We start from the raw sequence: 22,429 nt of genomic DNA on the forward strand, positions 1-22,429 counted from the left end.
GGTAGTCAAAGAATATGTTTAATAAAAAATAATTAAACTTCCATTTCCTCTATAGAACATCATAGAAAGTAATTCAATAAATTACAAATGACTTAAGACGCTTGTTCAACTACAGAAAGCAAATTCAGACTACACAGAACACAACTGGCAAATATTGCAAATGTCCAAAAGAAAAACTGGACTAAGACTTGTATCATGAAGCCTGAAACAAGGGATAGAAATACAAGGCAGTAATAGCTAAAGTTCTTTTAGTAACTACCAACACACACTTTATCATCACCTTGGATATCCTTTTAACTGTAACCTCAGTATTAGTGTAAATCTACTGAAGTTTCCTTACAACCCTTAACTTTATACAACCATACTTGCATATTGTTTAGCTGATAGTGGGACACATTTTTCCTCTTCCAATTGATAATGATTAAAAATAAATCCAATACATTATGTTGAAGTCTTTATCAGCCTTAATTATTTTAAACTGTAATTGCCTTATTACATAGAAAGAGAATCACTAGAACGGTAAGCAAACTCACTTGACCATAATTAGGAAAATACTTTATTTAATAAATTTGATATAAATTAGGTTTTAGCCACAAGATTTAGTATTTCTTTTGTGGGGTACGGATGTTGTTGAAATACTCCATCAGCAAACTAAGTTAATAACTGTGTTTGAAAAACTTTGGCTATTTCATAGATGCATCCTAGTTAAACAAAAGTGCTATATTACAAAGGGCAAAAATATTAAATATGCAATACATCCCTTCATGATGAAGAATTGCTACACCCTTCTCTTGGCAGGTTTTAATTTTTACTATTGCTAAGACACTGTATGAAAGGCCAAAAATCAGAATACTATTGTGGGAAAATACAGTAACCAGCACAATCCAAATAGGACTTGTATAATTGTGTAATTACATGTAATACTGCTTCTAATCATGGGGTTAATTATTTTGCACATAGAAACGTATAATGTATTGGAAAAGTTCTTGGTAAAAAACAAAGTCTTGTTTACTATACAAGCAAGCAACAGAACTATATCAAAATATACAATTTTTTTTTAATTTATCCCTTTGAAAAGCTTTTTCAATGACTTCTACTAGTACCTGTATCTATTCTCTCTGAGCACTTCTCTATTCTTGGACCACAAACGAGATAACTAAAGTCAATCGAAATCTCAGTTCAAACATGTAAGTGTGAATCTGGGCCTCTACCATGTCAGAGTAATAGCAGCTTCAGCAGAAAGAGGAATCATATCACACATCAAATATTAGACTGATTTTATACAGTAAAGGGTTCTAAGGATTTGGATTTGAACAGATGTCTTATGCCCTGTTATTGTTGTTTCCAGGAATAACTTATCTGTCTTTACTATTCAAAGTGCTTTTTTAAATTTTAAATTGGGCAACTCAGCGTAATATATAAACTAAATCCTCAAGAATGATTTTGGGTAACATTTCGTCATAACAATTAGTCATATTTAAACCTGTAGAGAAGTCTAAACTCAAAATGAGTTTAAACTATCAATATTCTTCTTTACCGTTATTATCTGGTAATCCCAGGAGGCTTTGTTACATAAAACACAAATAAAAATCTACACAAACAAAGCAAACAAACATTTTTTTACATGAAGTATGCAGTGTTGAAAGGTCTTTTCAGTGGCACTTCATGAGAGTTTGCCTTTTCTGAGTTTTGGGGATACTACTCCTCAATAGGAGTATTTTGTGCCAACTTCCCTTTACTGTTACCAAAGAGAATGCTTCTGATGAGAAAAAACAGTCTTATCTCTTGCCAGATTAACATGATATCATAGTGGGTGTGTTTAAAAACAAAACGAAACCTGAAAACAAGTATAGAAACCAATGTAAACTTCCTAAACTAACTCAGCTGAGGTAACAGATAGCCAGTTTAACTGGCTGATTGGGAAACATTTTTTCCTCCTTCTAAACACACTTGTACCTGAATTGGAAACATCAGCAGTGCATCGCAACACTACAGCATTTTCATGTAATTAAAGCAATGGATGGTGATGTAGATTCTACAGCTTTCATGACATTCATTAGCTGCCCAAATTATTGCTGAGTTTTGATCTGTAAATTATAAGTGTCAAGGAGGCTGTAAAACTATATTCAAATTAAATCAATAATATGCCTAAAATATTCTGTGTTCACTGCAAATATATTAAATATACAGCTCTTACTGAGCATTATTTTCATAAAATAACCTCCCAACAAAATTATGCCATTTGTTGTAATTTTACACCATTGTGTATTGATAGTACATACAAGTTCAGAAACTTATGAACTTCAAGAAATATTACATGCAAAACATCTCTGAAAGCAGTTTGCACTTCTAAACAAATACTGAAAGTTCAGTCAATAAATCATTTGATGCGCTCAACACTGGGTTATTTACAATGAAATAATTAAAGAATAAATTCAAAATGAGTTCATAATTTAAGTACATAGTCTGGGGTCAGTCTTCATCACTAGAATCTGAATCCTCAGATGAAGATGATGTACTGTCAGATCCAGATGAAGCATCTGCTTTCTCTGAACCCTCATCTGTGCTGTTTTCATTATGAGAACTTGGCTCTGTTCCCCCTTTGTCTTCCTGATCTCTAATCCTAGAATTTTCCTCCTTCTCCTCTATAGGCTTGGCTGAGCCTGTGTCATTGTTTTCAGTGTTCTGTACATCGAAAATATTGGATTGGGACAATGCTGGGATATGAAGATTAAGGCCTGGAGTGAGAAGCATCCCTGGATAAAGTATATTAGACAAAAGTAACGGGTTAAGAGCTAAGGGGTTGGCAGCAGAGGACGTAGAGGGAGAACTTGACACAGAGTCTTCACCACCATTATTAGCATGTTGGTTTTCTGTCCTTTCTTTCTTTACATCTGGCTCTTTTGAGTCATTTCCCTTTTTCTCCTCTGAAACAGCTTCTGTAGACTTTGTTAGGAGTCCTCCCATACCCAGCAAGTTTGGTAATCCAGCCATTCCTGACAGTAGCATGGGGAACATGGCAGCCATATTCTTAGCTTCTCCTCCAGTAGTTAGTCCAGCAGGCATTCCCATTAATCCTGCTGTTACTTGCAGTGATTGCAAGTTTTGCAGGTTTTGTTGTAAGGCCTGAAGAGTCGATAGATCCACTCCTGGAAGTATTCCATTGGCTAGCAAAGGGTTGACCGAAACATTTGCTGCTGTTGCAGCTGCTGCTGCAGCTGTTGCCTTGGCAATCTCACTTTTAGGCCGTCTCCCCCTCCTGCTCACTTCTTCTCGTACAACAGGCCCAGTGAGAATACGGTCAAACATACCTTCAGGAAGAAATCCCTGAAACAGATACATTCTATATTAATATATGAAAATGAATGCCATTACAGGAAAATAAGGTTAAAGCTATGTTGGTTAAAAATTAAATACTCAAGAATAGTTCCAAAAAACATTGTTTAACTAAATTTAGCACAGTAGTTTGATTAACCAGACAACTCCCTGAAAGTTTGTGACTGATCTGTGCTGTCACTTCCCAAAGGTACCTCATTCAAGCCTCAATCCTGCAATGAGCCCTGTAACCCTGAATGGTCCTCTGTACCCACATTGATCCCTACTACTTTTAATGAGGCTCTCCACAGGCCCAGAGGATCATCCTCACAGGGTTTATTGTAGGATTTGGCCTAAGCAATCTGAATTTAAGATTTAAAATCTAGTGTGGATTTAGGATCTTTCAACAGTTTTAGTGTAATTTCCAGATTCCAATAATTTATTTGATTTTTTTTTAAAATGCCTAGTTACTGTGACTAAAAGATAACAGAGCTATCGAATTTAATAGGAAAAGTAATTGTGCATTTTCATGTGGAGCCATGATCTGTGAACATTTTAATGTTTCTTCACATTTCACACAAGCTACTAAAGACTGAAAGTCCAAATAAATTGAAATCCAAGACACTTAAAATCTTCTCTTGCAACCTAGGAGTGGTGTTCTACTATCTATGTAAATCCTATCTAGTGGTAAAGATAGGACTCTAATTGTGCTCTGGTGTTCTTTTTGAAGTACAGTTCTGTCTTGAAAACTGACTATAAAAATGGCACCACAGGATTCAATTTTTATTATACCTCAATATAAAATTTGCTCAGTATACAAGATCCCTTAATTAAAAAAAAACAAAAAAACAAACAAAAAAACCTGTCAGCCCTACTATTCAACCAAGGATTTGAAAATAAAGCTCTATTCTTTCTGCTTTCAGGATCATCATTAAAAAAAAAAAAATCTACAGGGCAAATTCTATTCTCATTTATATCTAATACCCACTTCTTCGGATGCAGGTGAAGAAGTGGGTATTCACCCACGAAAGCTCATGCTGCAAAACGTCTGTTAGTCTATAAGGTGCCACAGGATTCTTTGCTGCATTTATATCTTCGTAACCACTGTCACCAGTTCTGCTCCTCGTTACTGCTGTGATACTTCATTGCCCTTCATAGAGGTACCTGGGTATAAAAGAGGGCAGAACCTAGTCCTGCAACTGGAACTTTACAATTCTGTTGGCATATTAACCAGAATAGAATCTAATTCACTGTTAGCTGTACTGGCCCTGCTATACCAACAGGAAAAAAAAATAGTAAAAATTACTTTGTCACTAAAGCAAGTGCTCAGAACTTTCAATAAACATAAGGATGAGTTAAGTAAAAAGATACTATTTTTAAATACTATAGTACTTATGATTAACTGCAGAAGCCTAAAATGTTGTTAAATAAATAAATAAAAAACCTGCAATCCTCTGCCTGAGGCTGACTGTGTACAGCAAATGTAGTACAATGCCTACCAGTTCTGGCAGGTGGGTATACAGACTTCACAGGATTACCACCAGAAATTATCTTCATCTCTATGTGGACATGAGGAGTGGAAGGGTAAATAAAGTTCCCCAGAGCAGGATTTTATTATCCAACATTTTGAGGCCTGGACCTCTAGCCACTTCTATTTGCATGGAGATAAAGGAGGGTGGGTTTACAGCTGTCTCTCCATAGGTGGGGGGTGGTTTTTTGGTTTTTTTTTTAAAGTACTCATCCCAATAAAACAAAGGACAGATGAATCAGTTATACAGTTTTCACAATGAAAATATATGCATGCTGTTTTGCTAAGCCTGCAGACAAAAAACAGCATCAATAATTAAATGAAATTTTCCCTTTCAACTTACTGGGGTACAAACCTCAAATAAAACCATCTGTGTTATTCTGATCTACTGCACTTATAACAGACTGTCACTTTTTACAGATAACAGGATTTGTTTTTTGGGTTTGTTTTTTCATTACAGAAATAAAAACATCCGTGTAGTTTCCTTCTTCTGTACCACATGTCCCATGAGATTTGGATATTTCCTACAAGTTCTACAGAAAGAGGAAAATTTGTAAGTGGCCTCAGAAATTGTGGTCACAAATTTTTGCGTACACCTATATGTGCACAAAGTCTACATTTAGCAAATCAGGTCGGCACATGCATGATTATTTGATCTGCAAATCTGAATGCAAACTGTGTGACCACAAATAGCTACAAATTCAATTTTTCAAACTGTATATTAAAATTTGGTTTACAATGCAGAATATTTACAATAAATATATATTCTTATGGGGGGGAGAGATAGCTCAGTGGTTTGAGCATTGGCCTGCTAAACCCAGGGTTGTGAGTTCAATCCTTGAGGGAGCCACTTAGGGATCTGGGGCAAAAATTGGTCCTGCTAGTGAAGGCAGGGGGCTGGACTCAATGACCTTTCAAGGTCCCTTCCAGTTCTAGGAGACTGGTATATCGCCAATTATTATTTTTTTTTAAGCTACATTCCTAAGTCCTAACCTGGGAAAAACTACACATTAGATGCATCTTGCTATTGGCATTAATCTGCTCCCGTGCCAGTGGGGAGCATGTTCCTTCTGTCACACAATTCTAGTAGCACATACAGAGTGGAGAGCCAAACAGAAGAAACAACACAGGTGAGGCCAGAGCAGCACAAACCATGCTCCTGGGAATTAGAGGGCACAAGACACTGGAGTACAATTTTCTAAAGTGCCAACTGAGTCAGGAGCCTAAGTCCGATTTTCAAAAGAGATAGGTCACATTTGAACATGAGACATAAGCAATTCAGAAAATTTTGCTCTAAGTCTAGATTATGATCTCTACTTTAAAAGCCTGCTCACTGTAGAGCTGTAAATATTAAACACATTTTTTATTCTACAAGGAGAGATGTATGACACCCCAAACAATTGAACTTTTACAATATATAAATCTCGCTTCCACTGGAAATGCCTAACAGTACAGTTCTGAACTAGAAAATAAAATGCAGAACATAATAGCTATTTTAATAAATAGTTGGCTCTTAATTTAGGTACCTAGTACAATTAAATCAATCTTCAAAAATTCTACTTGCTCATTTTCCCAGGACAAGCAATTTTATTTTGATGGCCAATTAAAATTTTAATTTTGTAATTACCTTCATCATTGTGGCAAAGGATAGATAAGTAGATATCATGGGTAGGCAGGTAGATTTTCCTAAGAGCATCCAAAGGTACATTAATCAACAGTTGCCTGACTTTAGTACCTGAAACCAATGCTAGTATCAGTCTGCCTCTTTTTAAAAAAAAAAAAAAAAGAAGAAGAAAAAAAGCAGACTTCACATCATAGATCATGACATTGTTCATCCTATAAATACTCACAGACTGTTTCACAACATCTCCCCATTCAGGAGCTACTCCATACTCTGGATTTTCTTTCAAGAATCTGCACAAGTCCTTCAGTGGTGGAGCAAAAGCACCTCCCACCTAAGAAATAAAAAGTTTACTTTGGATTTTCCTGATTTGATACTCTGGTTTCATTTATGTCTTTTTCAAAAAATCAGATATAACCTGACAGCATTAGAAAGCGAAACAGCACTCCAGATTTGTCATTAGTTTCTGTCAGGATGGAATAGAATTGGCACTCTATAAATTTGTTCCAGACATCAGCAGCCACTAAACTCGCATATACGTAGCAACTTCAATATCTGACAAAATTAGTAATGTAAGATTTAGTATAAATGCCAGGGTTCATTTCAGAAATGTACTGAAATGGGATGGTGTCACACTAATAATGAATATATGAAAACAGGTGTCAAAGTTTTAAAAGGAAAATTCATACTCCTTTTGTTTATTAAAAATTGCTTACCTTTTGATGGGTGAATCAGTTCTAACCTATCACCCCTGAATCTGCTTTTCAAGAGGCACCCTTTTTGTCTAATAAGAGCTGCGCTTTCTGACAGGGTAATCTATTTATTGTCCTATAGTTTCCCACACACACAAAAATCAAACTAATTCTGAGTTAAGTTTTCTAAACAGCATATACCATCAATGCAACCCATAAAAAACAAGGAAATAAGCAGTTAAGTCATCAAAAATCCCTGTCATCAACTCCCCTTTTTTACACCTCATCATGACATGGAAGGGGAGAAGTAGGGTTTGACCTAGGACAGAGCTGAATGAAAGGAAGGAGAGGGAAGAGAAGCGCTTCCTCTTTGTTTTTATCCACTCAAGCTCCTTTCAGCTCAAGCCTCATTTTTAATTCACACTCCCCATGTCCTCCACATCTCTGTTAACTGCCAGACCTTCTCTAACCAGCTCTTCACCCCTCCTTGGCAGTGGTGGATTAGGCACTGGGCCAAAAAGGCCTGTGCCCAGGGGCCCCGGCCAATTCGGGCATCCCTCCACTCCAACCTGCTCAGCCCACCCAGCACTCCTGCTGGGGAGTGGGGTTGGGGTGCAGGGGCTTCCTCTGCTCCCCAGCAGGAGTGCTGGGTGGGTGGGCAGGGGGATGGGCAAGCCCCTGTGCTCCGACTCTTTCTCCCGCAATGCTGGAGGGGGGGGGGGGAGGGGGGGAAGAAGGGGGCACTTGTTCTGGTCCAGGGCCCCACAAAACAGAAATCCGCCTCTGCTCCTTAGCTCCCCATGGGGCTGCCGCATGGACAACTGAGAGAACCAAAAAGAGAAGAGCAGAAATGAGCCAGGTGACCGGGGATGTTGAGGCAGGGTAGTGATTGGGAACATAGAAGGTAATGGGGCAGGCAGTCTACAGTGGTGAATCTCCTTGCAGCAAAGAGGGAGTATCACTGTGCAGGCAGCTTGTGGCGGGGGGAGCTCAAATGTCTCTGCACTGGGACAACCACCTTTGATAGGATTCCCTAGTGCTGTTGGCTCAGCTCCCTGGGATACCACCATGAGAGAACATAGTGTATTTGTGTCAAGGCACCGGCACTGGCTCCTCTTGGGGCTGCTACCTCAGTGCACTGGGGAGCTTAGGGGAGTCCTTCCAATGCTGGTACAGGCCTTGGTATAGACACGTGGGGATTCCCTCATTTTAGACCCCCCCTTTCCCCTCCCCACAAAAAGAAAATCACATACCCAGGCCTTCCTGAATCCTGCACTCCATCCAGGCAGCTTTATGAATGAGTTGGCAGTATCAGAGGGCCTAAAAATTGGGCAAGGGGGAGTGAGTGGCTAGCAAGGGCAAGGAGGTTTGCGGATTTTAGGTGCAGAAAACTGTTATGACTGGGGGTCCTCAGGCCACAGAAGATGCTTCAGAGACCAGTGCTTTTGAGGAATTGGTGCTTGAAAGTCTTCCTGGTGCTGCTCCCTCATTCTCCTACACAGAAGCACAGAGCCACTAGGAGCCCTTGATTGATAAATATTGATGTATGTGCAGCATACCTCCATTTTCCTGGCACTGCTGTTTGGTGTGCTGGACAGCCAAGGCTGAAGTACCAGAAGAGCTGAATGTCTGTGCATTGATGAAACAGCACTTGAAGGGCTCCCTACAGTAATGCTGCTTTGGGTACACTGTTCAGACTCAAAACCACACTCACACCCACCACGCCAAACTCACTCCGACATGCGGAAGTGTTATTCACTTTATTTCCCTGCACATTACCCTTCCCCAAAGCCCAGCTCAATTCCTTCATGCCCTTCCCAAACCCTGATCCATCTGCCTACAATTCCACATCCCTACCCCAAGCCACATCTCTCCCCTAGAACAGCTCCCTTTACCCTGCTATGAAACCTGCCAACCTGACTCATAATGGGTATGTTGGTGAATCAGAATGCAGGTTGACAGACTGAACACAGAAATAGCTGACAAATCTGAGCAAGTCTATTGGCCAGTCTCAGTGCAAGATAACCTATTGAATTAATTTTACAAAACCTTGAAAGTAGATGATGTCTGAAATGTAATAGAAGGTATGCGTGAAGTTTAGTATTTCTGGTGTTTGTGGCTATTTAACTAGAGTCATCCAAAGAAGTGTACGTAAACCAAGGCAAAAACTTCAAGGGGGCATTTTTCAAGTGTTTCCTTTGGAGAAGTTAGCAAACCCTTTATTAAGAAAGTTACAGTGAACTTGCTGAAAGTGTGATTCTCAACACAATCATTAAGGAATGCGAGTGGACACAGTAATAGGATTACCTTTCTAGCATTTCTTCTATTGATCAGCTGAACACGTTCTTCACCAGTGAGACTATTAACATCCAGTTTATTAGGGTTTCGACAACGGTGCCTTTTTTGTTTGGGCCTCCCATCATGAAGCTGCATTCTCTGTTTTAGAGGGATTTAAAAATGAATTAATAATCTTAGTTTTCTAATAAAACTACTTACAAAAGTGCTGAGAAAGTAGACTTGTATATTTATTCTTATAAGCCACCCGCTCATTTTAAGGTAAATCCTTTCATATTTCCAATATCACAAGCAGTCTTACCTTGTACAGTAACTCCTGAAAAATGCGACTTTAAGTAAAACAATGTTAAGCGAATCCAATTTCCCCATAAGAATTAATGTAAATTGGGGAGTTAGGTTCCAGGGTAAAAGTTTTCGCCAGACAAAAGACACACACACAGTATAAGTTTTAAATAAACAATTTAATACTGTACACAGCAATGATGATTGTGAAGCTTGGTTGAGGTGGTGAAGTTAGAGGGTGGAAGAGGGTTGGATATTTCCCAGGGAATACCTTACTGCTAAACGATGAACTAGCACTCGGCTGAGCCCTCAAGGGTTAACACATTGTTGTTAATGTAGCTTAGGAACCTTCTGTGCGGTGGGAGAACATCTATGCAAACGTATGAGTCTTCCATGAGGACAGCTACAAACCACGTGCCCTCCTCTAGGGATGGAATTATTGATGCCAAGGCAACCCTGCAGAATTTTAGCTTTTGGATGAATAAGTTCAGTCGTCATAGGTTGAGAATGGGCCTCCATCCCTCATTCTTTCTGGGGATCAAAAAGTAAGGGGAGTAGAGTCCCCTCCCTTGACATTTAGGTGGAACCTCTTCTTTGGCTCACCAAAGGAGAAGTGAGTCCACTTCCTGTCCGAGAATCATCTCATGAGAATGGTCCCTGAAAAGGAACTGTGAAGGGGATTTGTGCATAGGAGTAGCCAGACACTCAATCAGATAGTTGCCGTGAATAATTTCCAGTACGCATTTGTTGGCAGCTAGGGCCCTCCAGTTGCCAGCAAAATGGGTACGGTGGCCTCCAAAAATCTGAGGAGGGGAATGATGTGGCAACAATAAAAGTATGTGGGAGTCTCTACAGTCTCATCAAAAGAAACTCTTGGACTATGGGTTAGAGTAAGATGTTGCAGAGATTGTATTCCTGGACCTATAAACCTTCTGTCTTTCAGTGGCCTGAGGACATTGATGATAAAAGAGCTGGGGAGGCAGTCTCACCTTATACCTCTGTCTGTGATGTTCTCTCTTGGGGGCATGGGTACAGAGATGCCAGAGAGCGAAGAGTTGTCTTGGAGTCCTCGAGGAAGCAGAGAGATGTATCTGTCTCCTCATGAAACAGATTGATCGTATCGAAGGGCAGATCCTGGATGGTAGTCTGTACCTATCTAGGGAAATCTGAAGATTGTAACCACAAGTCTCTCCTCATAATAATGGCTGTGTTCCTCTAGACCAGTGGTTCTCAATCAGGGGTATGTGTAAGAAAGAGACTGGACTACTGATAATACTGATGGCTGCGCACCAAGGCTGGCAGGTTGGGAAGGGGGAATTACTCTGTATCCTTGGGATAGTCTCTTCGTCTGGAGTGACAATGTCCTGAGATAAAGATGATCTCAACAGGAGGGATGGATGATAGGGGAGAGCAAAAATGTCCTCCATGGAGACAAAAGATCCCAGACCATCAGGAAGTGTGGGGAGAGTTCAATGATGGAGCCACTGGAACAGGAGTTTCCCTGGTTACAGTGGAAGTCTGATCTCACCTGGATCATGTGCTTTAGGCACCATGTCTGCTCTGTTTGTCTTGAGCCTTCGCCATAGGAACTGATGCTAGAATCAGCAGATCTGTACCCCTGCATGCCACTTTCTCCTGCTGAGATTTACTCGAGCTTAAGTCCTTGATGCCCATGTGTGCAGGCTCTTCTGACTTTGACAGGGTCAGGGAGGGCTCCTTTCTCTTCAAAGCAGTCCTCAAAGAAGACAATTTGTCCCTATCCGTTTAATTTCATGGGAAGCGGCTTAGAAGTCTTCGCCTCCATTCCTGCACTTATGCTTGATGAGACTGATGTACTGTTGGTGGATGGGTGTCTCTGACCTGGATCTGATTGGCATCTCATAGGCTTCTCCATCAGGTGTTTTCTAAGTCTCAGTTCCCAACCCTCATGAGTTCTGGGGGGAAAGGAGCAGCAGATGCTGCACTTGGCTGAGATGTGAGCCTTACCCAGGCAGCAGAGACAATACCGATGTTCACTGCTCACAGAAATGGAGCGAGGGCAGGAAATGCAGTTTTTGAACCTCAGAATCCCAGGTATAATCTCAGCCTTCTTGGGGGAAAAAATTCCTTTTTGGGAAGGGTAGAGGGGAACAGAAAATAACTAACTATACTAAAATTCTGTACTCAGGCACATGCATACCCACATGTGGAATACACATACAGACCATCACTTGAAGATGACTGGTAAGTTCTGTACTAACTTGTAGCAGACTCCTCAAGATGGCCTACAGGCTGCACCACAGCACAACATCTCTGCAGTGATCATCACTATGGACTCTCACCAACCTGCTTGAGATGCCCCTTCCAGCTGGAAGTTGCTCAAGGGACCGCTAGTGACACTTACATTGGACCTCTGGTGCTCCTGTGCTGGGGAAATTGTTCCCCGGTTCAAATACTTCATCAGAGCAGCATATAGGGACCAGAACAGGAGGCACACCTGCAGAGTTTTTACTACCTTTGCTGTCCCATACAGTCACTGACTGTTTTTAAGTATTACTGTAAAAATGATATAAGCCAAGATGTTTAATTTATGAGTGTACTGACTGCTTAATTTTACTATTTGAACAAAAAACCTGGAAATAGCATTTGGCTGAAGTCAAATTTGGATTAGACTGGTGACTACAGCAATAATGACAGAAGTACATGTATAGAATAAATAGAATACATATTTAATCTAATACAGCAGGATTATTAACAATAACAGAATGCCATAGTTAGTCAAGATCATAACTTTGTAAGACAAAGTATTTGTTAGATATGACTTTCCCTGTTAGTGTGAAGAGTCTGCACCTGAGGGGCATGTAGATGATCAAGGTGCACTTTTGTTATTTATCAACCAATCAGCATCCTGAAGACTTGACTATTAAGCTAGTTAAAGAACACATTGTTTAACGTGCACAGGCAAGATACTGGAATAAAAATGAAATATTTACAACAGATTGTATTAATATACTTAGTCATTCTGAATAAAAAGAGCACCCTCAACCTCCTAATACCCTGACAGGTTTATCAACAGTGCACGGACAGAATGGACAGGCTGGACACAAACCAATCACGAAGAAGAGGAGGAGAAAAAGTGGCTGAGAGGCTACGATACAGGTAGCTGGAGAATACTGATGCTTCCTTTTAGTTATTCAGCTTCTAATAGTTATTTGAAATTATTCTTAAACTGAAATATTAGAATTTAGTTCAAAATGTAAAAAATTTATATACATCCAGTGCAAGACAAAAGGTACACAAACAATTCAATTTCAAGCTCATAATTTCTTGCTTCCCCTTTTGTACTGATAAAGTTGCAATTTTCAGAAGTACTTTACTTCCGGGTATACCAGTTTACCCAATATTACTGCATATTAAAACACTTTTACAGAACAGAACATTTTTGGTTTTAATCTCATAAATGTTTGTTCTGTACAGATTTATGGGTCAGTAGATCAGAAGCTCAGAAGTATCAAGGTGGGAATAGCAAATCCATTTCACATTTGACACTACTAAGCATTTAAAATATAGGTCCCTATGACATTTATCCCACTGTAACCAACTTATTCTTCTTAAATAATTGTGAAAATGCACACATCCATTTTCAGTGTCATTTATAACTAATGAAACATCACAAGAATACTTTTTCCTAATTTTCATTAAAGAAATATTTGAAATTGATTAGTCTCTATAAAAAATGGCAACAGATAACGCATCTTGCTACTGATTATTTTTTTATTAGTGATTAAATGCTATATTCATGGACTGGCCTTAGTGTACAAATTGCATGGAAATGGGAAGAAGATGGAAAGAAATGAAGAGACCATCCCATCTACCTCCTCTTCAAATAAAGTGAAAATAAAGAAGGAGAAGAAGAAGAAAAAAAAAGAGAAGAGAATAAGGAATCCCATGTGGCATATATTATAAATTTAAATACAGTATGCAGAGGCAGAATGAGACTCACTATTTAGGTAAAGCAGAGTTCAAAAGAATACTCACAGGAATAAAAGCTCCCAAATCTTCAACATAACCAGGATGTTCCTTAAGCCATTTTTCTAAATCCTTCCTTTTTGGTGCATCATCCCCTGCAAGTCTTGTTCCATCTTTCAGGTTAATAACAGGAACTGGGCTTTCTGCATCAAGTAGACCTTGGGACTGAGCATAAGGAAGTGTTGGGTTTATTACTGGAGCAACTTGCGAGGTGTTAATGCCTGGACTAACCTGTAGAAAGACAAAATGTTCTGAGAAATATGCAATACATTGGAAAATGAATGTCACAAAGAATTTGTAGGTGGTCTCCAATTTAGTTAAATACACAGCCAATTACATTCTGAAAGAGATCTATATGTAATTTTCCATATTGTAATTAAGCAATATTATAGATGTGGCTTTTTGTTTGTTTTTAATAAAAAACCTTTCCAGTTCACATTTAAAAGATTATAAGTAAGGCAATACTTGAATTGTGAGATGATTATCAAAAAATTGTGAACAAGCCATGGAAAATTGCAGAAAAGTAATAATGGACCTTATTATATGCAGTAATAAAGTCCATTATTACTTTTCTACGATTTTCCACTTTCAGCCACCCATGGCTTAGAGTGGTGGCTCCCGCTGTCGTCTGCCTGGGGCTGACAGAAGAAGCCGGGGCTCCCACTGTCAAAATTGCAGTGGAAGTGTAATATTGCAGAATCTGCAATTTTCACAATATTGCAAGTTAAGTAGGACCTTAATTATAAGCTTATACTGAGTAATTCCAGATTAAATATTTTGAATGCTAAAGTTTAGCAATTATTTGTTCACAGCACAATATGCTCAATGAAGTAAAATGGATCTTATATTTTGGATACAGAATCACATTTACTTACATGATTAGGTGGTTTATTTCTATTTATAAAGAGGATGTCAACTCCTTCTACATTCTTCCTCCGTCCTCTCCTCTTTTTGACTACAGGTTGGCTGTCGACTATCACTCCATTAGCATTAGCTGTTAACTGATTGGAAGCACCTATCAAATTAATAATTCAATATAATTAATGAGTCAAAGGTGTGTTCCGTTTATAATCCAGAAAACATTCAATAAAAAAGTTCCATAATTTGAAATAGAGTAGTTTAAAGATAATTCCCACATATAAACAAAAAATCATCTAACTCAGTGGTCCCCAACCTTTTTGTGGCCAGTAGCACATTCATGTTTTCAGAAGAGTGTGGCGGTCGCCAACAATTTTTCAAGGCTTATTTTGTATTTGTACGTTAAATAATACAAAAAAATCATATTTACTATTACATAATATATGAATCCATAAGATAAAAAGGGTAATTTTACATGTAAAAGGTATTAATTAAATTATTCGGCAATTACTTTCACCAGACCATGTAAATTTGCTCTTTTTTATCTACTTGTAAGAAAAATTAAGGAGTTTTTACAAAATAAATATCATAAACAGTTTTCATCTTACTTATTTTAAAAAAGTAAAACATTGTTGAACTGCTGGTCCAAATATATTTATTATTCTTACTTTAACATAGATTGAAGCCTGCAGCCCCAGAGTTCTCTGTCCCTGACAGGTGCGGGGCCGTGGTTTCTCTCCGGTTTAAGTCGCGGCCCCGCACCTGTTTGGGACCGAGAACACCGGCGCCCGCAATCTGCAGCCCCGGAGTTCTTTGTCCTCGGCAGGCACGGTTGGCTTCTCTCCCATGCTGGGCACTAGGCAGGCCCCGCACCTGCTGGGGACCGAGAACGCCGGCGCCCGCAACCTGCAGCCCTGGAGTTCTTTGTCACCGGCAGGCGCGGGGCCCTGGCTTCTCTCCCCTGCTGGGCAGTAGGCGGGCGCACATAAATGCCCATGGTGCCCGCGGGCACCGCGTTGGGGACCATTGATCTAACTGCTAAAGAGACGCTGTAACAAGTACAGAAAAACAAAAAGGATCAATACATCATAGTTGCAGCTGCTAGTACTATTAAAATAAAACTATCAACTATTTTTCCATCTCCATTGTATAAGGGAAAGATCTTTTAACTCCAAATGATTAAATTTAATTTTCTAGTATAGAAGAAACTATCGGTGCATTTTATTTCTTTATTTGCGAACCAACATTATTCAGTGCTGTTAGCCTGACCATGATTAGCTCAGAACAGTGTTTTTAGCAGACAACCGCTCCAAAGCCAGCAGGAAAGACAACCATTTGTGAAGTATCACCCAAATTAGTGATGTTGAAAAAAGGAAAGCAAGTGTTCTTAAATCAGTATTCTATACATAAATATCATTCACCAACATACTGAACCAATTTTAAGGTAACATGTTTTGGACTTAAATTCCTAGAAAGTTGTACCCATTTAAGAATCTCCATCAAGCTATTGACAAGCTCAACATTCAAAATATGAGAGACTACACCATCTTCCAAAATAATGTCTTAAGATTGATTTAAAAACATGGTGGGTTTGGGGGTTTTTTTGTGTGTGTGTTTGTTTTAAACTACTGTTTTTCACCTGTCTTGATTTTTCACCTTTACGGGGGAGCTGCCCATGCACACTGTGTATGGGATCATCTTAGGATCAAAATGCAACCTTAAATACACACAAAAATGCAGCATCTTTTTTCACTGATTAGAGGGAACTCCGCTTACCTTCTATTGTCCTCTTGGAGGGCATGTGGCACTTCCATTCTATCCAGTCCTTAGCTAAACAGGATAGGTAGCTGCTCCAATCACATTCTTTCTCCATGTTTCCCCACAATCTACTGTCACCTACATTCACCCCCACTCATATTTCGCCCTCCCTCACAGTTTCTTACCCATCACATTCTCTTTCACACCACATTCCTCTGCACTCTTTCAGCTCCTCTCACTTTGCCTTCATATCCTCCTGCCACCCCTCAGATGGCCTCCTGATCCCAACATTCCCTAGTAGCCCATCCCATCTGTATTCTGCTTCTCACACTCCTTTGATTCATAGTGCCCTGTCCAGTTCCCTAACCTACTCCATTCCCTCATAGTCCCTACAATCCCATTCCTAACACCTCTATATTTGCCTGGCCCTCAGTGACTAATGGGACACTATCTTCCCTGAGAGTAGCCTGGCTTCAGAGTCATTGGAAACCAATAGGATGGTATCTATCTTTGTTAAAGACAGCCTCACTTTCATCTGATAAGGTCAAATGGATATATAATCCATCTTGCTAAGGGAAGCTTTTGCCTTCAGATCCAGATGGTAATGGGATATGGCAGACATTTTAGATGAGGGCAAAAATTTGCAAGATTGAAGAAAAAATAAGACATTAATGAGAACCCTTAAAGATCCCAAATATTGCACAAGTTGACAACACTGTCATACATATTTAATAGGCTTAAGGCTCTTAGATGTATTATCCTGTTTTAAGTTGAAACTTGACATACCAAGTTTCTACTTCTGTATTTTTATGTAGCTTGTATTCAACAAAATGATTTCAATAAACTTCTATTCTACATAAATGAAAAATGTGTACATTTTTCAAAATTAAAGATATATTTTGGAATTGCTGTAACTCGAGCTTAGATTTTAAAAACGTTGTAAAGAATTGGTCAATATTATGACCATCTTAAATATTGTGTCTACTTCATGTTCACAGACATTACTTTTCATAAAGGTTACTCACATGCATAACTCAGGTATACATGAGAGATTATAATGTCTCCATAAGACATTATGGTCTACTGGGTTACTATTACACACACACACACACACACCCCCTACCTCTTAAGAAGATATTGTAATGTACAGGGTAAATAAATATCCCTTTTAGACTTTTTCTGAATACATATTTATATAATAAAGCTATTGACAATTACTAGGCTAAACATCCATAGAAAAATCTAAATATAAGTTTACCACGAGACCATAGTAGCACCAAAGAAATCATGACACCATCACAAGAACTAGAAGGCATCCAATGAAATGGAGAGGTAAATTTCAAAAGTATAAAAGGAATGCCCTCCCCCCGCTCCCCGTGTAATTAACCTCTGGAACTTAATGACTTTCATAGCTATAATTAGAAATAGATCCAAAACAAATACCTAAATCTAAACATTCCTTGTTACAAAAAATTGAGGATCCAGATCAGAGGCTACTTTCTAGCTGTAATACATACTTCTGATTGAACTATAATACAGTTTTGTTCAGAATATTATTAAGGATCACAGTAGTAAAGCACAAAACTGTCTCTACAGGTCTGTCACATCTTACACGCATTTAACATGCGCAATTTCAGTTTGCACAGTCGGGGGGGGGGGGGGAAGCGTGGGCGATTCCACCAGCATGAGACGCGAATCTGCTGTTCCCACTAAAATATTTTGGGGGGGGGGACTTGACAGCAACAGCATGCCTTTAGGCCTGTGATAAGGTTCTCCCCTATAATAACCCTGGAGAGTTGGCCAAAAAAACCAAAAAACCCACAACAGTTTAAATAGTGTGTCTGCCCTGGAGTGAGTGTGAGATGGGAGAACCGAATCTGCTATTCCCACTACAGTACTCAGTCCCCCTGTGCCTCTCATACTGTGTGCATGTTGCCGTGCTGAGTGAGATTCTACTGTGCCTGTACTGTGACAGTACGTATTTTTCATACTGTATAACATGGCCCCTAAATGCAAGGCACTTACTTCATCTAGTACTCAACTGAAGAAACAGCGATGTGTTCCAACGCTGGAGGAAAAACTGGTTGTGTTGGACTTAGAGAGACGGTATGTCCATCGCCAACGTGGCGCGTAAATACGGCCGCAACGAACCTAGCATCTGTGCCATCAAGATTTGAGACACAGAAATTCGTCAAGCCGTGGAATCAAGTGCTCTAGTAATTGCTAAGGTGACGAGCCAAGTGCGTGATAAGACTTTAGTGAAGACTGAAAAGGCATTAAACTTATGGCTGGAAGACATGAATCATAAACGTGTGCGTATCAATGGCAACATGTTGCGAGAAAAGGCTCTTAGCATCTATGCGCTGTTCAAACCTCCCGCCGAAGAGGGACAGCCTTCTGATAAGAAGGAATTCAAAGCCAGCCAAGGTTGGCTTAACAGTTTTAGAAACCGCTTCAACCTCAAAAACGTGCAGACTACTGGTGAAGCTGCATCTGCCAATGAGAACGCAACAAAAGCCTACCCTGAACCAAAGACCAAAGCAGATTGTGAAGAACTTCAAAAAGATCTCACAAAACTAAGTGAATGGGCAACAAAATGGCAAATGAAATTTAATGTAGATAAATGTAAAGTAATGCACATTGGAAAAAATAACCCCCAATATGATGGGGGCTAATTTAGCTACAACGAGTAAGGAAAAAGATCTTGGAGTCATTGTGGATAGTTCTCTGAAGATGTCCACGCAGTGTGCAGAGGCGGTCAAAAAAGCAAACAGGATGTTAGGAATCATTAAAAAGGGGACAGAGAATAAGACTGAGAATATATTATTGCCCTTATACAAATCCATGGTACGCCCACATCTTGAATACTGTGTACAGATGTGGTCTCCTCACCTCAAAAAAGATATTCTAGCACTAGAAAAGGTTCAGAAAAGGGCAACTAAAATGATTAGGGGTTTGGAGAGGGTCCCATACGAGGAAAGATTAAAGAGGCTAGGACTCTTCAGCTTGGAAAAGAGGAGACTAAGGGGGGATATGATAGAGGTATATAAAATCAGGAGTGATGTGGAGAAAGTGGATAAGGAAAAGTTATTTACTTATTCCCATAATACAAGAACTAGGGGTCACCAAATGAAATTAATAGGCAGCAGGTTTAAAACAAATAAAAGGAAGTTCTTCTTCACACAGTGCACAGTCAACTTGTGGAACTCCTTACCTGAGGAGGTTGTGAAGGCTAGGACTATAACAATGTTTAAAAGGGAACTGGATAAATGCATGATGGCTAAGTCCATAAATGGCTATTAGCCAGGATGGGTAAAGAATGGTGTCCCTAGCCTCTGTTCGGCAGAGGATGGAGAAGGATGGCAGGAGAGAGATCACTTGATCATTGCTTGTTAGGTTCACTCCCTCTGGGGCACCTGGCATTGGCCACTGTCGGTAGACAGATACTGGGCTAGATGGACCTTTGGTCTGACCCGGTACGGCCATTCTTATGTTCTTATGAACAATTAAAGAAAATCATAGAGGAAAGGGGCTATCTTTCAGAACAAGTTTTTAATGCTGACGAGACTGGGCTCTTCTGGGAAAAAATGCCCACCCGCACTTACATTTCGAAATCAGAAAGACAAGCCCCTGGCTTCAAAGTAACTAAAGACCGTCTGACTGTGTTGCTTTGTGTCAATGCGGCTGGGCACTGCTCTACAGGGTTGCAAATCCCCGTGCCCTAACAGGCAAGAACAAAAATCGCCTGCCTGTGTTCTGGCAATCAAATAAAAAGGCTTGGGTGACGGCAGCATTATTTCTGGATTGGTTCCACAAGTGTTTCATTCTGGAGGTCAAGCAGTACCTTGAAGAGAAAGGACTTGACTTTAAAGTCTTGCTGATCGTAGACAATGCTTCTGGCCATCCTGTGGCACTCCAGTTTGCGCATAACGACGCTGAAGTTGTCTTTCTCCCCCCCAATACCACCTCCATCCTCTCGACCAAGGTGTCATTAGCTGTTTCAAGGCCACGTACAAGAGGTTTACATTTTCACGGATCCTTACCGCTGTGGATGCTGATCCCAATGTTAATGTGATGGCGTGCTGGAAGTCCTTCAACATTGCTGCCTGTATCACTTATATTAAACAGGCAATGGATGCAATCAAGCCTGAAACAGTCAATGCATGTTGGTGAAACCTATGGGAAGACTGTGTGAATGATTTAAAGGGTTTCCCGACCATTGACTAAGAAGTGCAACTCATTGTTCAGGTGGCCAGGAAAGTGGGTGGTGATGGCTTCATCGACATCCTCAAGGAAGATATTGAGGAATTAATTGAGGGCCATAGAGAAACATTGACTAACGAAGAGTTAGAGGAACTGATAAAATCGTTTACAAAAGACGAAGATAATGATGAACAGGAAGAGCCAGTAACTTGGAATCTTCATAAATTTTCTCAAGTGTTCCAAGCAGTGAAACACTTTGAATGATTTAATTTCTGAATATGATCCTTCTATGGAACGAAGCCTCAAAATCACACGTAGTATTACGGATGATTTGAGACCGTACCAAGAAATGTTTGAGGAGCTCAAGAGACAACAGCGACAGTTGCCAATCACCATGTTTTTAAAGAAAAAACAACCAGAAGCAGCAGAGCCTACACGATCAACTTCTTGAGCTGAACCAGAGCCAACCACTTCATCTACGACTCGCTCTCCGTCACCAAGCCTGGCCCACCATCTCCTGGATCGAAGAGGAAGACTAATCATTGGAGTGTGTACAGTACAAGACTAGCAAGATATCCAGGATGACTGGTGACTGTTCAGGTTTACAGTACTGCACTGTTTTCATTTTTTATTCTGTCATTTTTCTGACTCTCTATGTTATTAAAAATACTGTAAAATTATATTTTGCATATGTAGTCTTTATTATATACTGTACTGTACATTGCTGTATACAATACATAGTACTGTACAGGGTTGTATACACAAAATTGTACTTTATGGGTGATTTAAGGGATTTTCAAGGGTCATTTTGACTATATGCAGTTTTTGCTTTACACGCTGACCGTGGAACGTAACCCCAGCGTAAGATGAGACAGATCTGTATACTACTATACTTGACTGTTTGATTGCCTCAGACATAGGAGACAGATTACAAAGAATGCACAGAAAATTAACACAGATAGAAAATGGCAGACAAAGTATAATGGCTCTTTGTCTATTTCCCTACAATGTACAGTGTCAAAGAGATTCGTGTGACCAGGGAGCATTATGTAAACTGACACTATTATAAGTCATAATGTTTACCTGATTCTGGTAAGGATTTTGGAAAATTGACAAGGCTGGTCTCTGAAGCATTCTGGAGCTCACGTAGCCGAGCCAGGTATTGCTGCTGTCCTAACGTGCCTTCTTCACTTTCAAATAGCCTTTTCTGAGAAAACCCCTGCTTCTGAAAAGTCAATTTCAAACCACCTTCCTGTTAAACAAATGCCAGGGTTAGAAGTTCAGGATTCTTGCATAAAACACATCTATTCCAGAAGAGTTGAGAGAAAATGAGATCACACAAGACTTTAATCAAGCCTTGCTTTTCTTCCAAGTAACCAATCTAACCAGAAATTTTACAGGACCACCTTTATGAATACAAATTGTGAATAAATTAATATCTTAAATGAAAATTTCAGACACTGAACATCTATCTACTTCCTTAATCTCATCCTATGCAAATCCAATTACTAGAACAGGTTTCGCATCCATTTGTGTTTACTACCAACAACTCTCAAATTACAAATATAGGAAATGGGTATTTTAGATACCTCTAGTATGTATGTGAAACTCAGAATTTATTTGTAATCTTTTTAAAAGCACATGAAATTATAAAGTGCTAATTTGAGTAGGGCATGCTAAAATGTTCAAAAAAAGCCAAACTCACTGGAAAGACCTATTATTTATGCAACTAACCAGATTATTAGAAACTGCATAAAACAGGCCATTTGAGGAAGCATCTGAACAGCAGGATTTCAGAAGTTTCAAGAGGGATCCTCTCGTAGGATCCTCTCGTAGGATATGCAAATTTAAAATTGCTCAATGCCCAAA

General features: G+C 39.5%; 1 protein-coding gene across 3 annotated transcripts in view; it reads right to left on the reverse strand.

Annotated features, from left to right (window-relative positions):
- Positions 1-22,429, reverse strand: part of CHD9 (chromodomain helicase DNA binding protein 9) — a 189,757-nt gene continuing 167,328 nt past the window's right edge. For all 3 annotated transcript variants that reach the window (XM_044986992.1, XM_044986994.1, XM_044986993.1), the window contains 6 exons: positions 21,644-21,812; positions 14,617-14,756; positions 13,751-13,972; positions 9,464-9,592; positions 6,694-6,798; positions 1-3,327 (listed from right to left, as the gene is read on the reverse strand). In XM_044986992.1, coding sequence (XP_044842927.1) covers positions 2,473-3,327; positions 6,694-6,798; positions 9,464-9,592; positions 13,751-13,972; positions 14,617-14,756; positions 21,644-21,812 — 1,620 coding nt within the window. In that variant the 3' untranslated portion in view covers positions 1-2,472. The remainder of the gene's footprint in view (positions 3,328-6,693; positions 6,799-9,463; positions 9,593-13,750; positions 13,973-14,616; positions 14,757-21,643; positions 21,813-22,429) is intronic.

Source organism: Mauremys mutica, chromosome 14 (assembly GCF_020497125.1).
Source record: "Mauremys mutica isolate MM-2020 ecotype Southern chromosome 14, ASM2049712v1, whole genome shotgun sequence".
Lineage (NCBI taxonomy): Eukaryota > Metazoa > Chordata > Testudines > Geoemydidae > Mauremys > Mauremys mutica.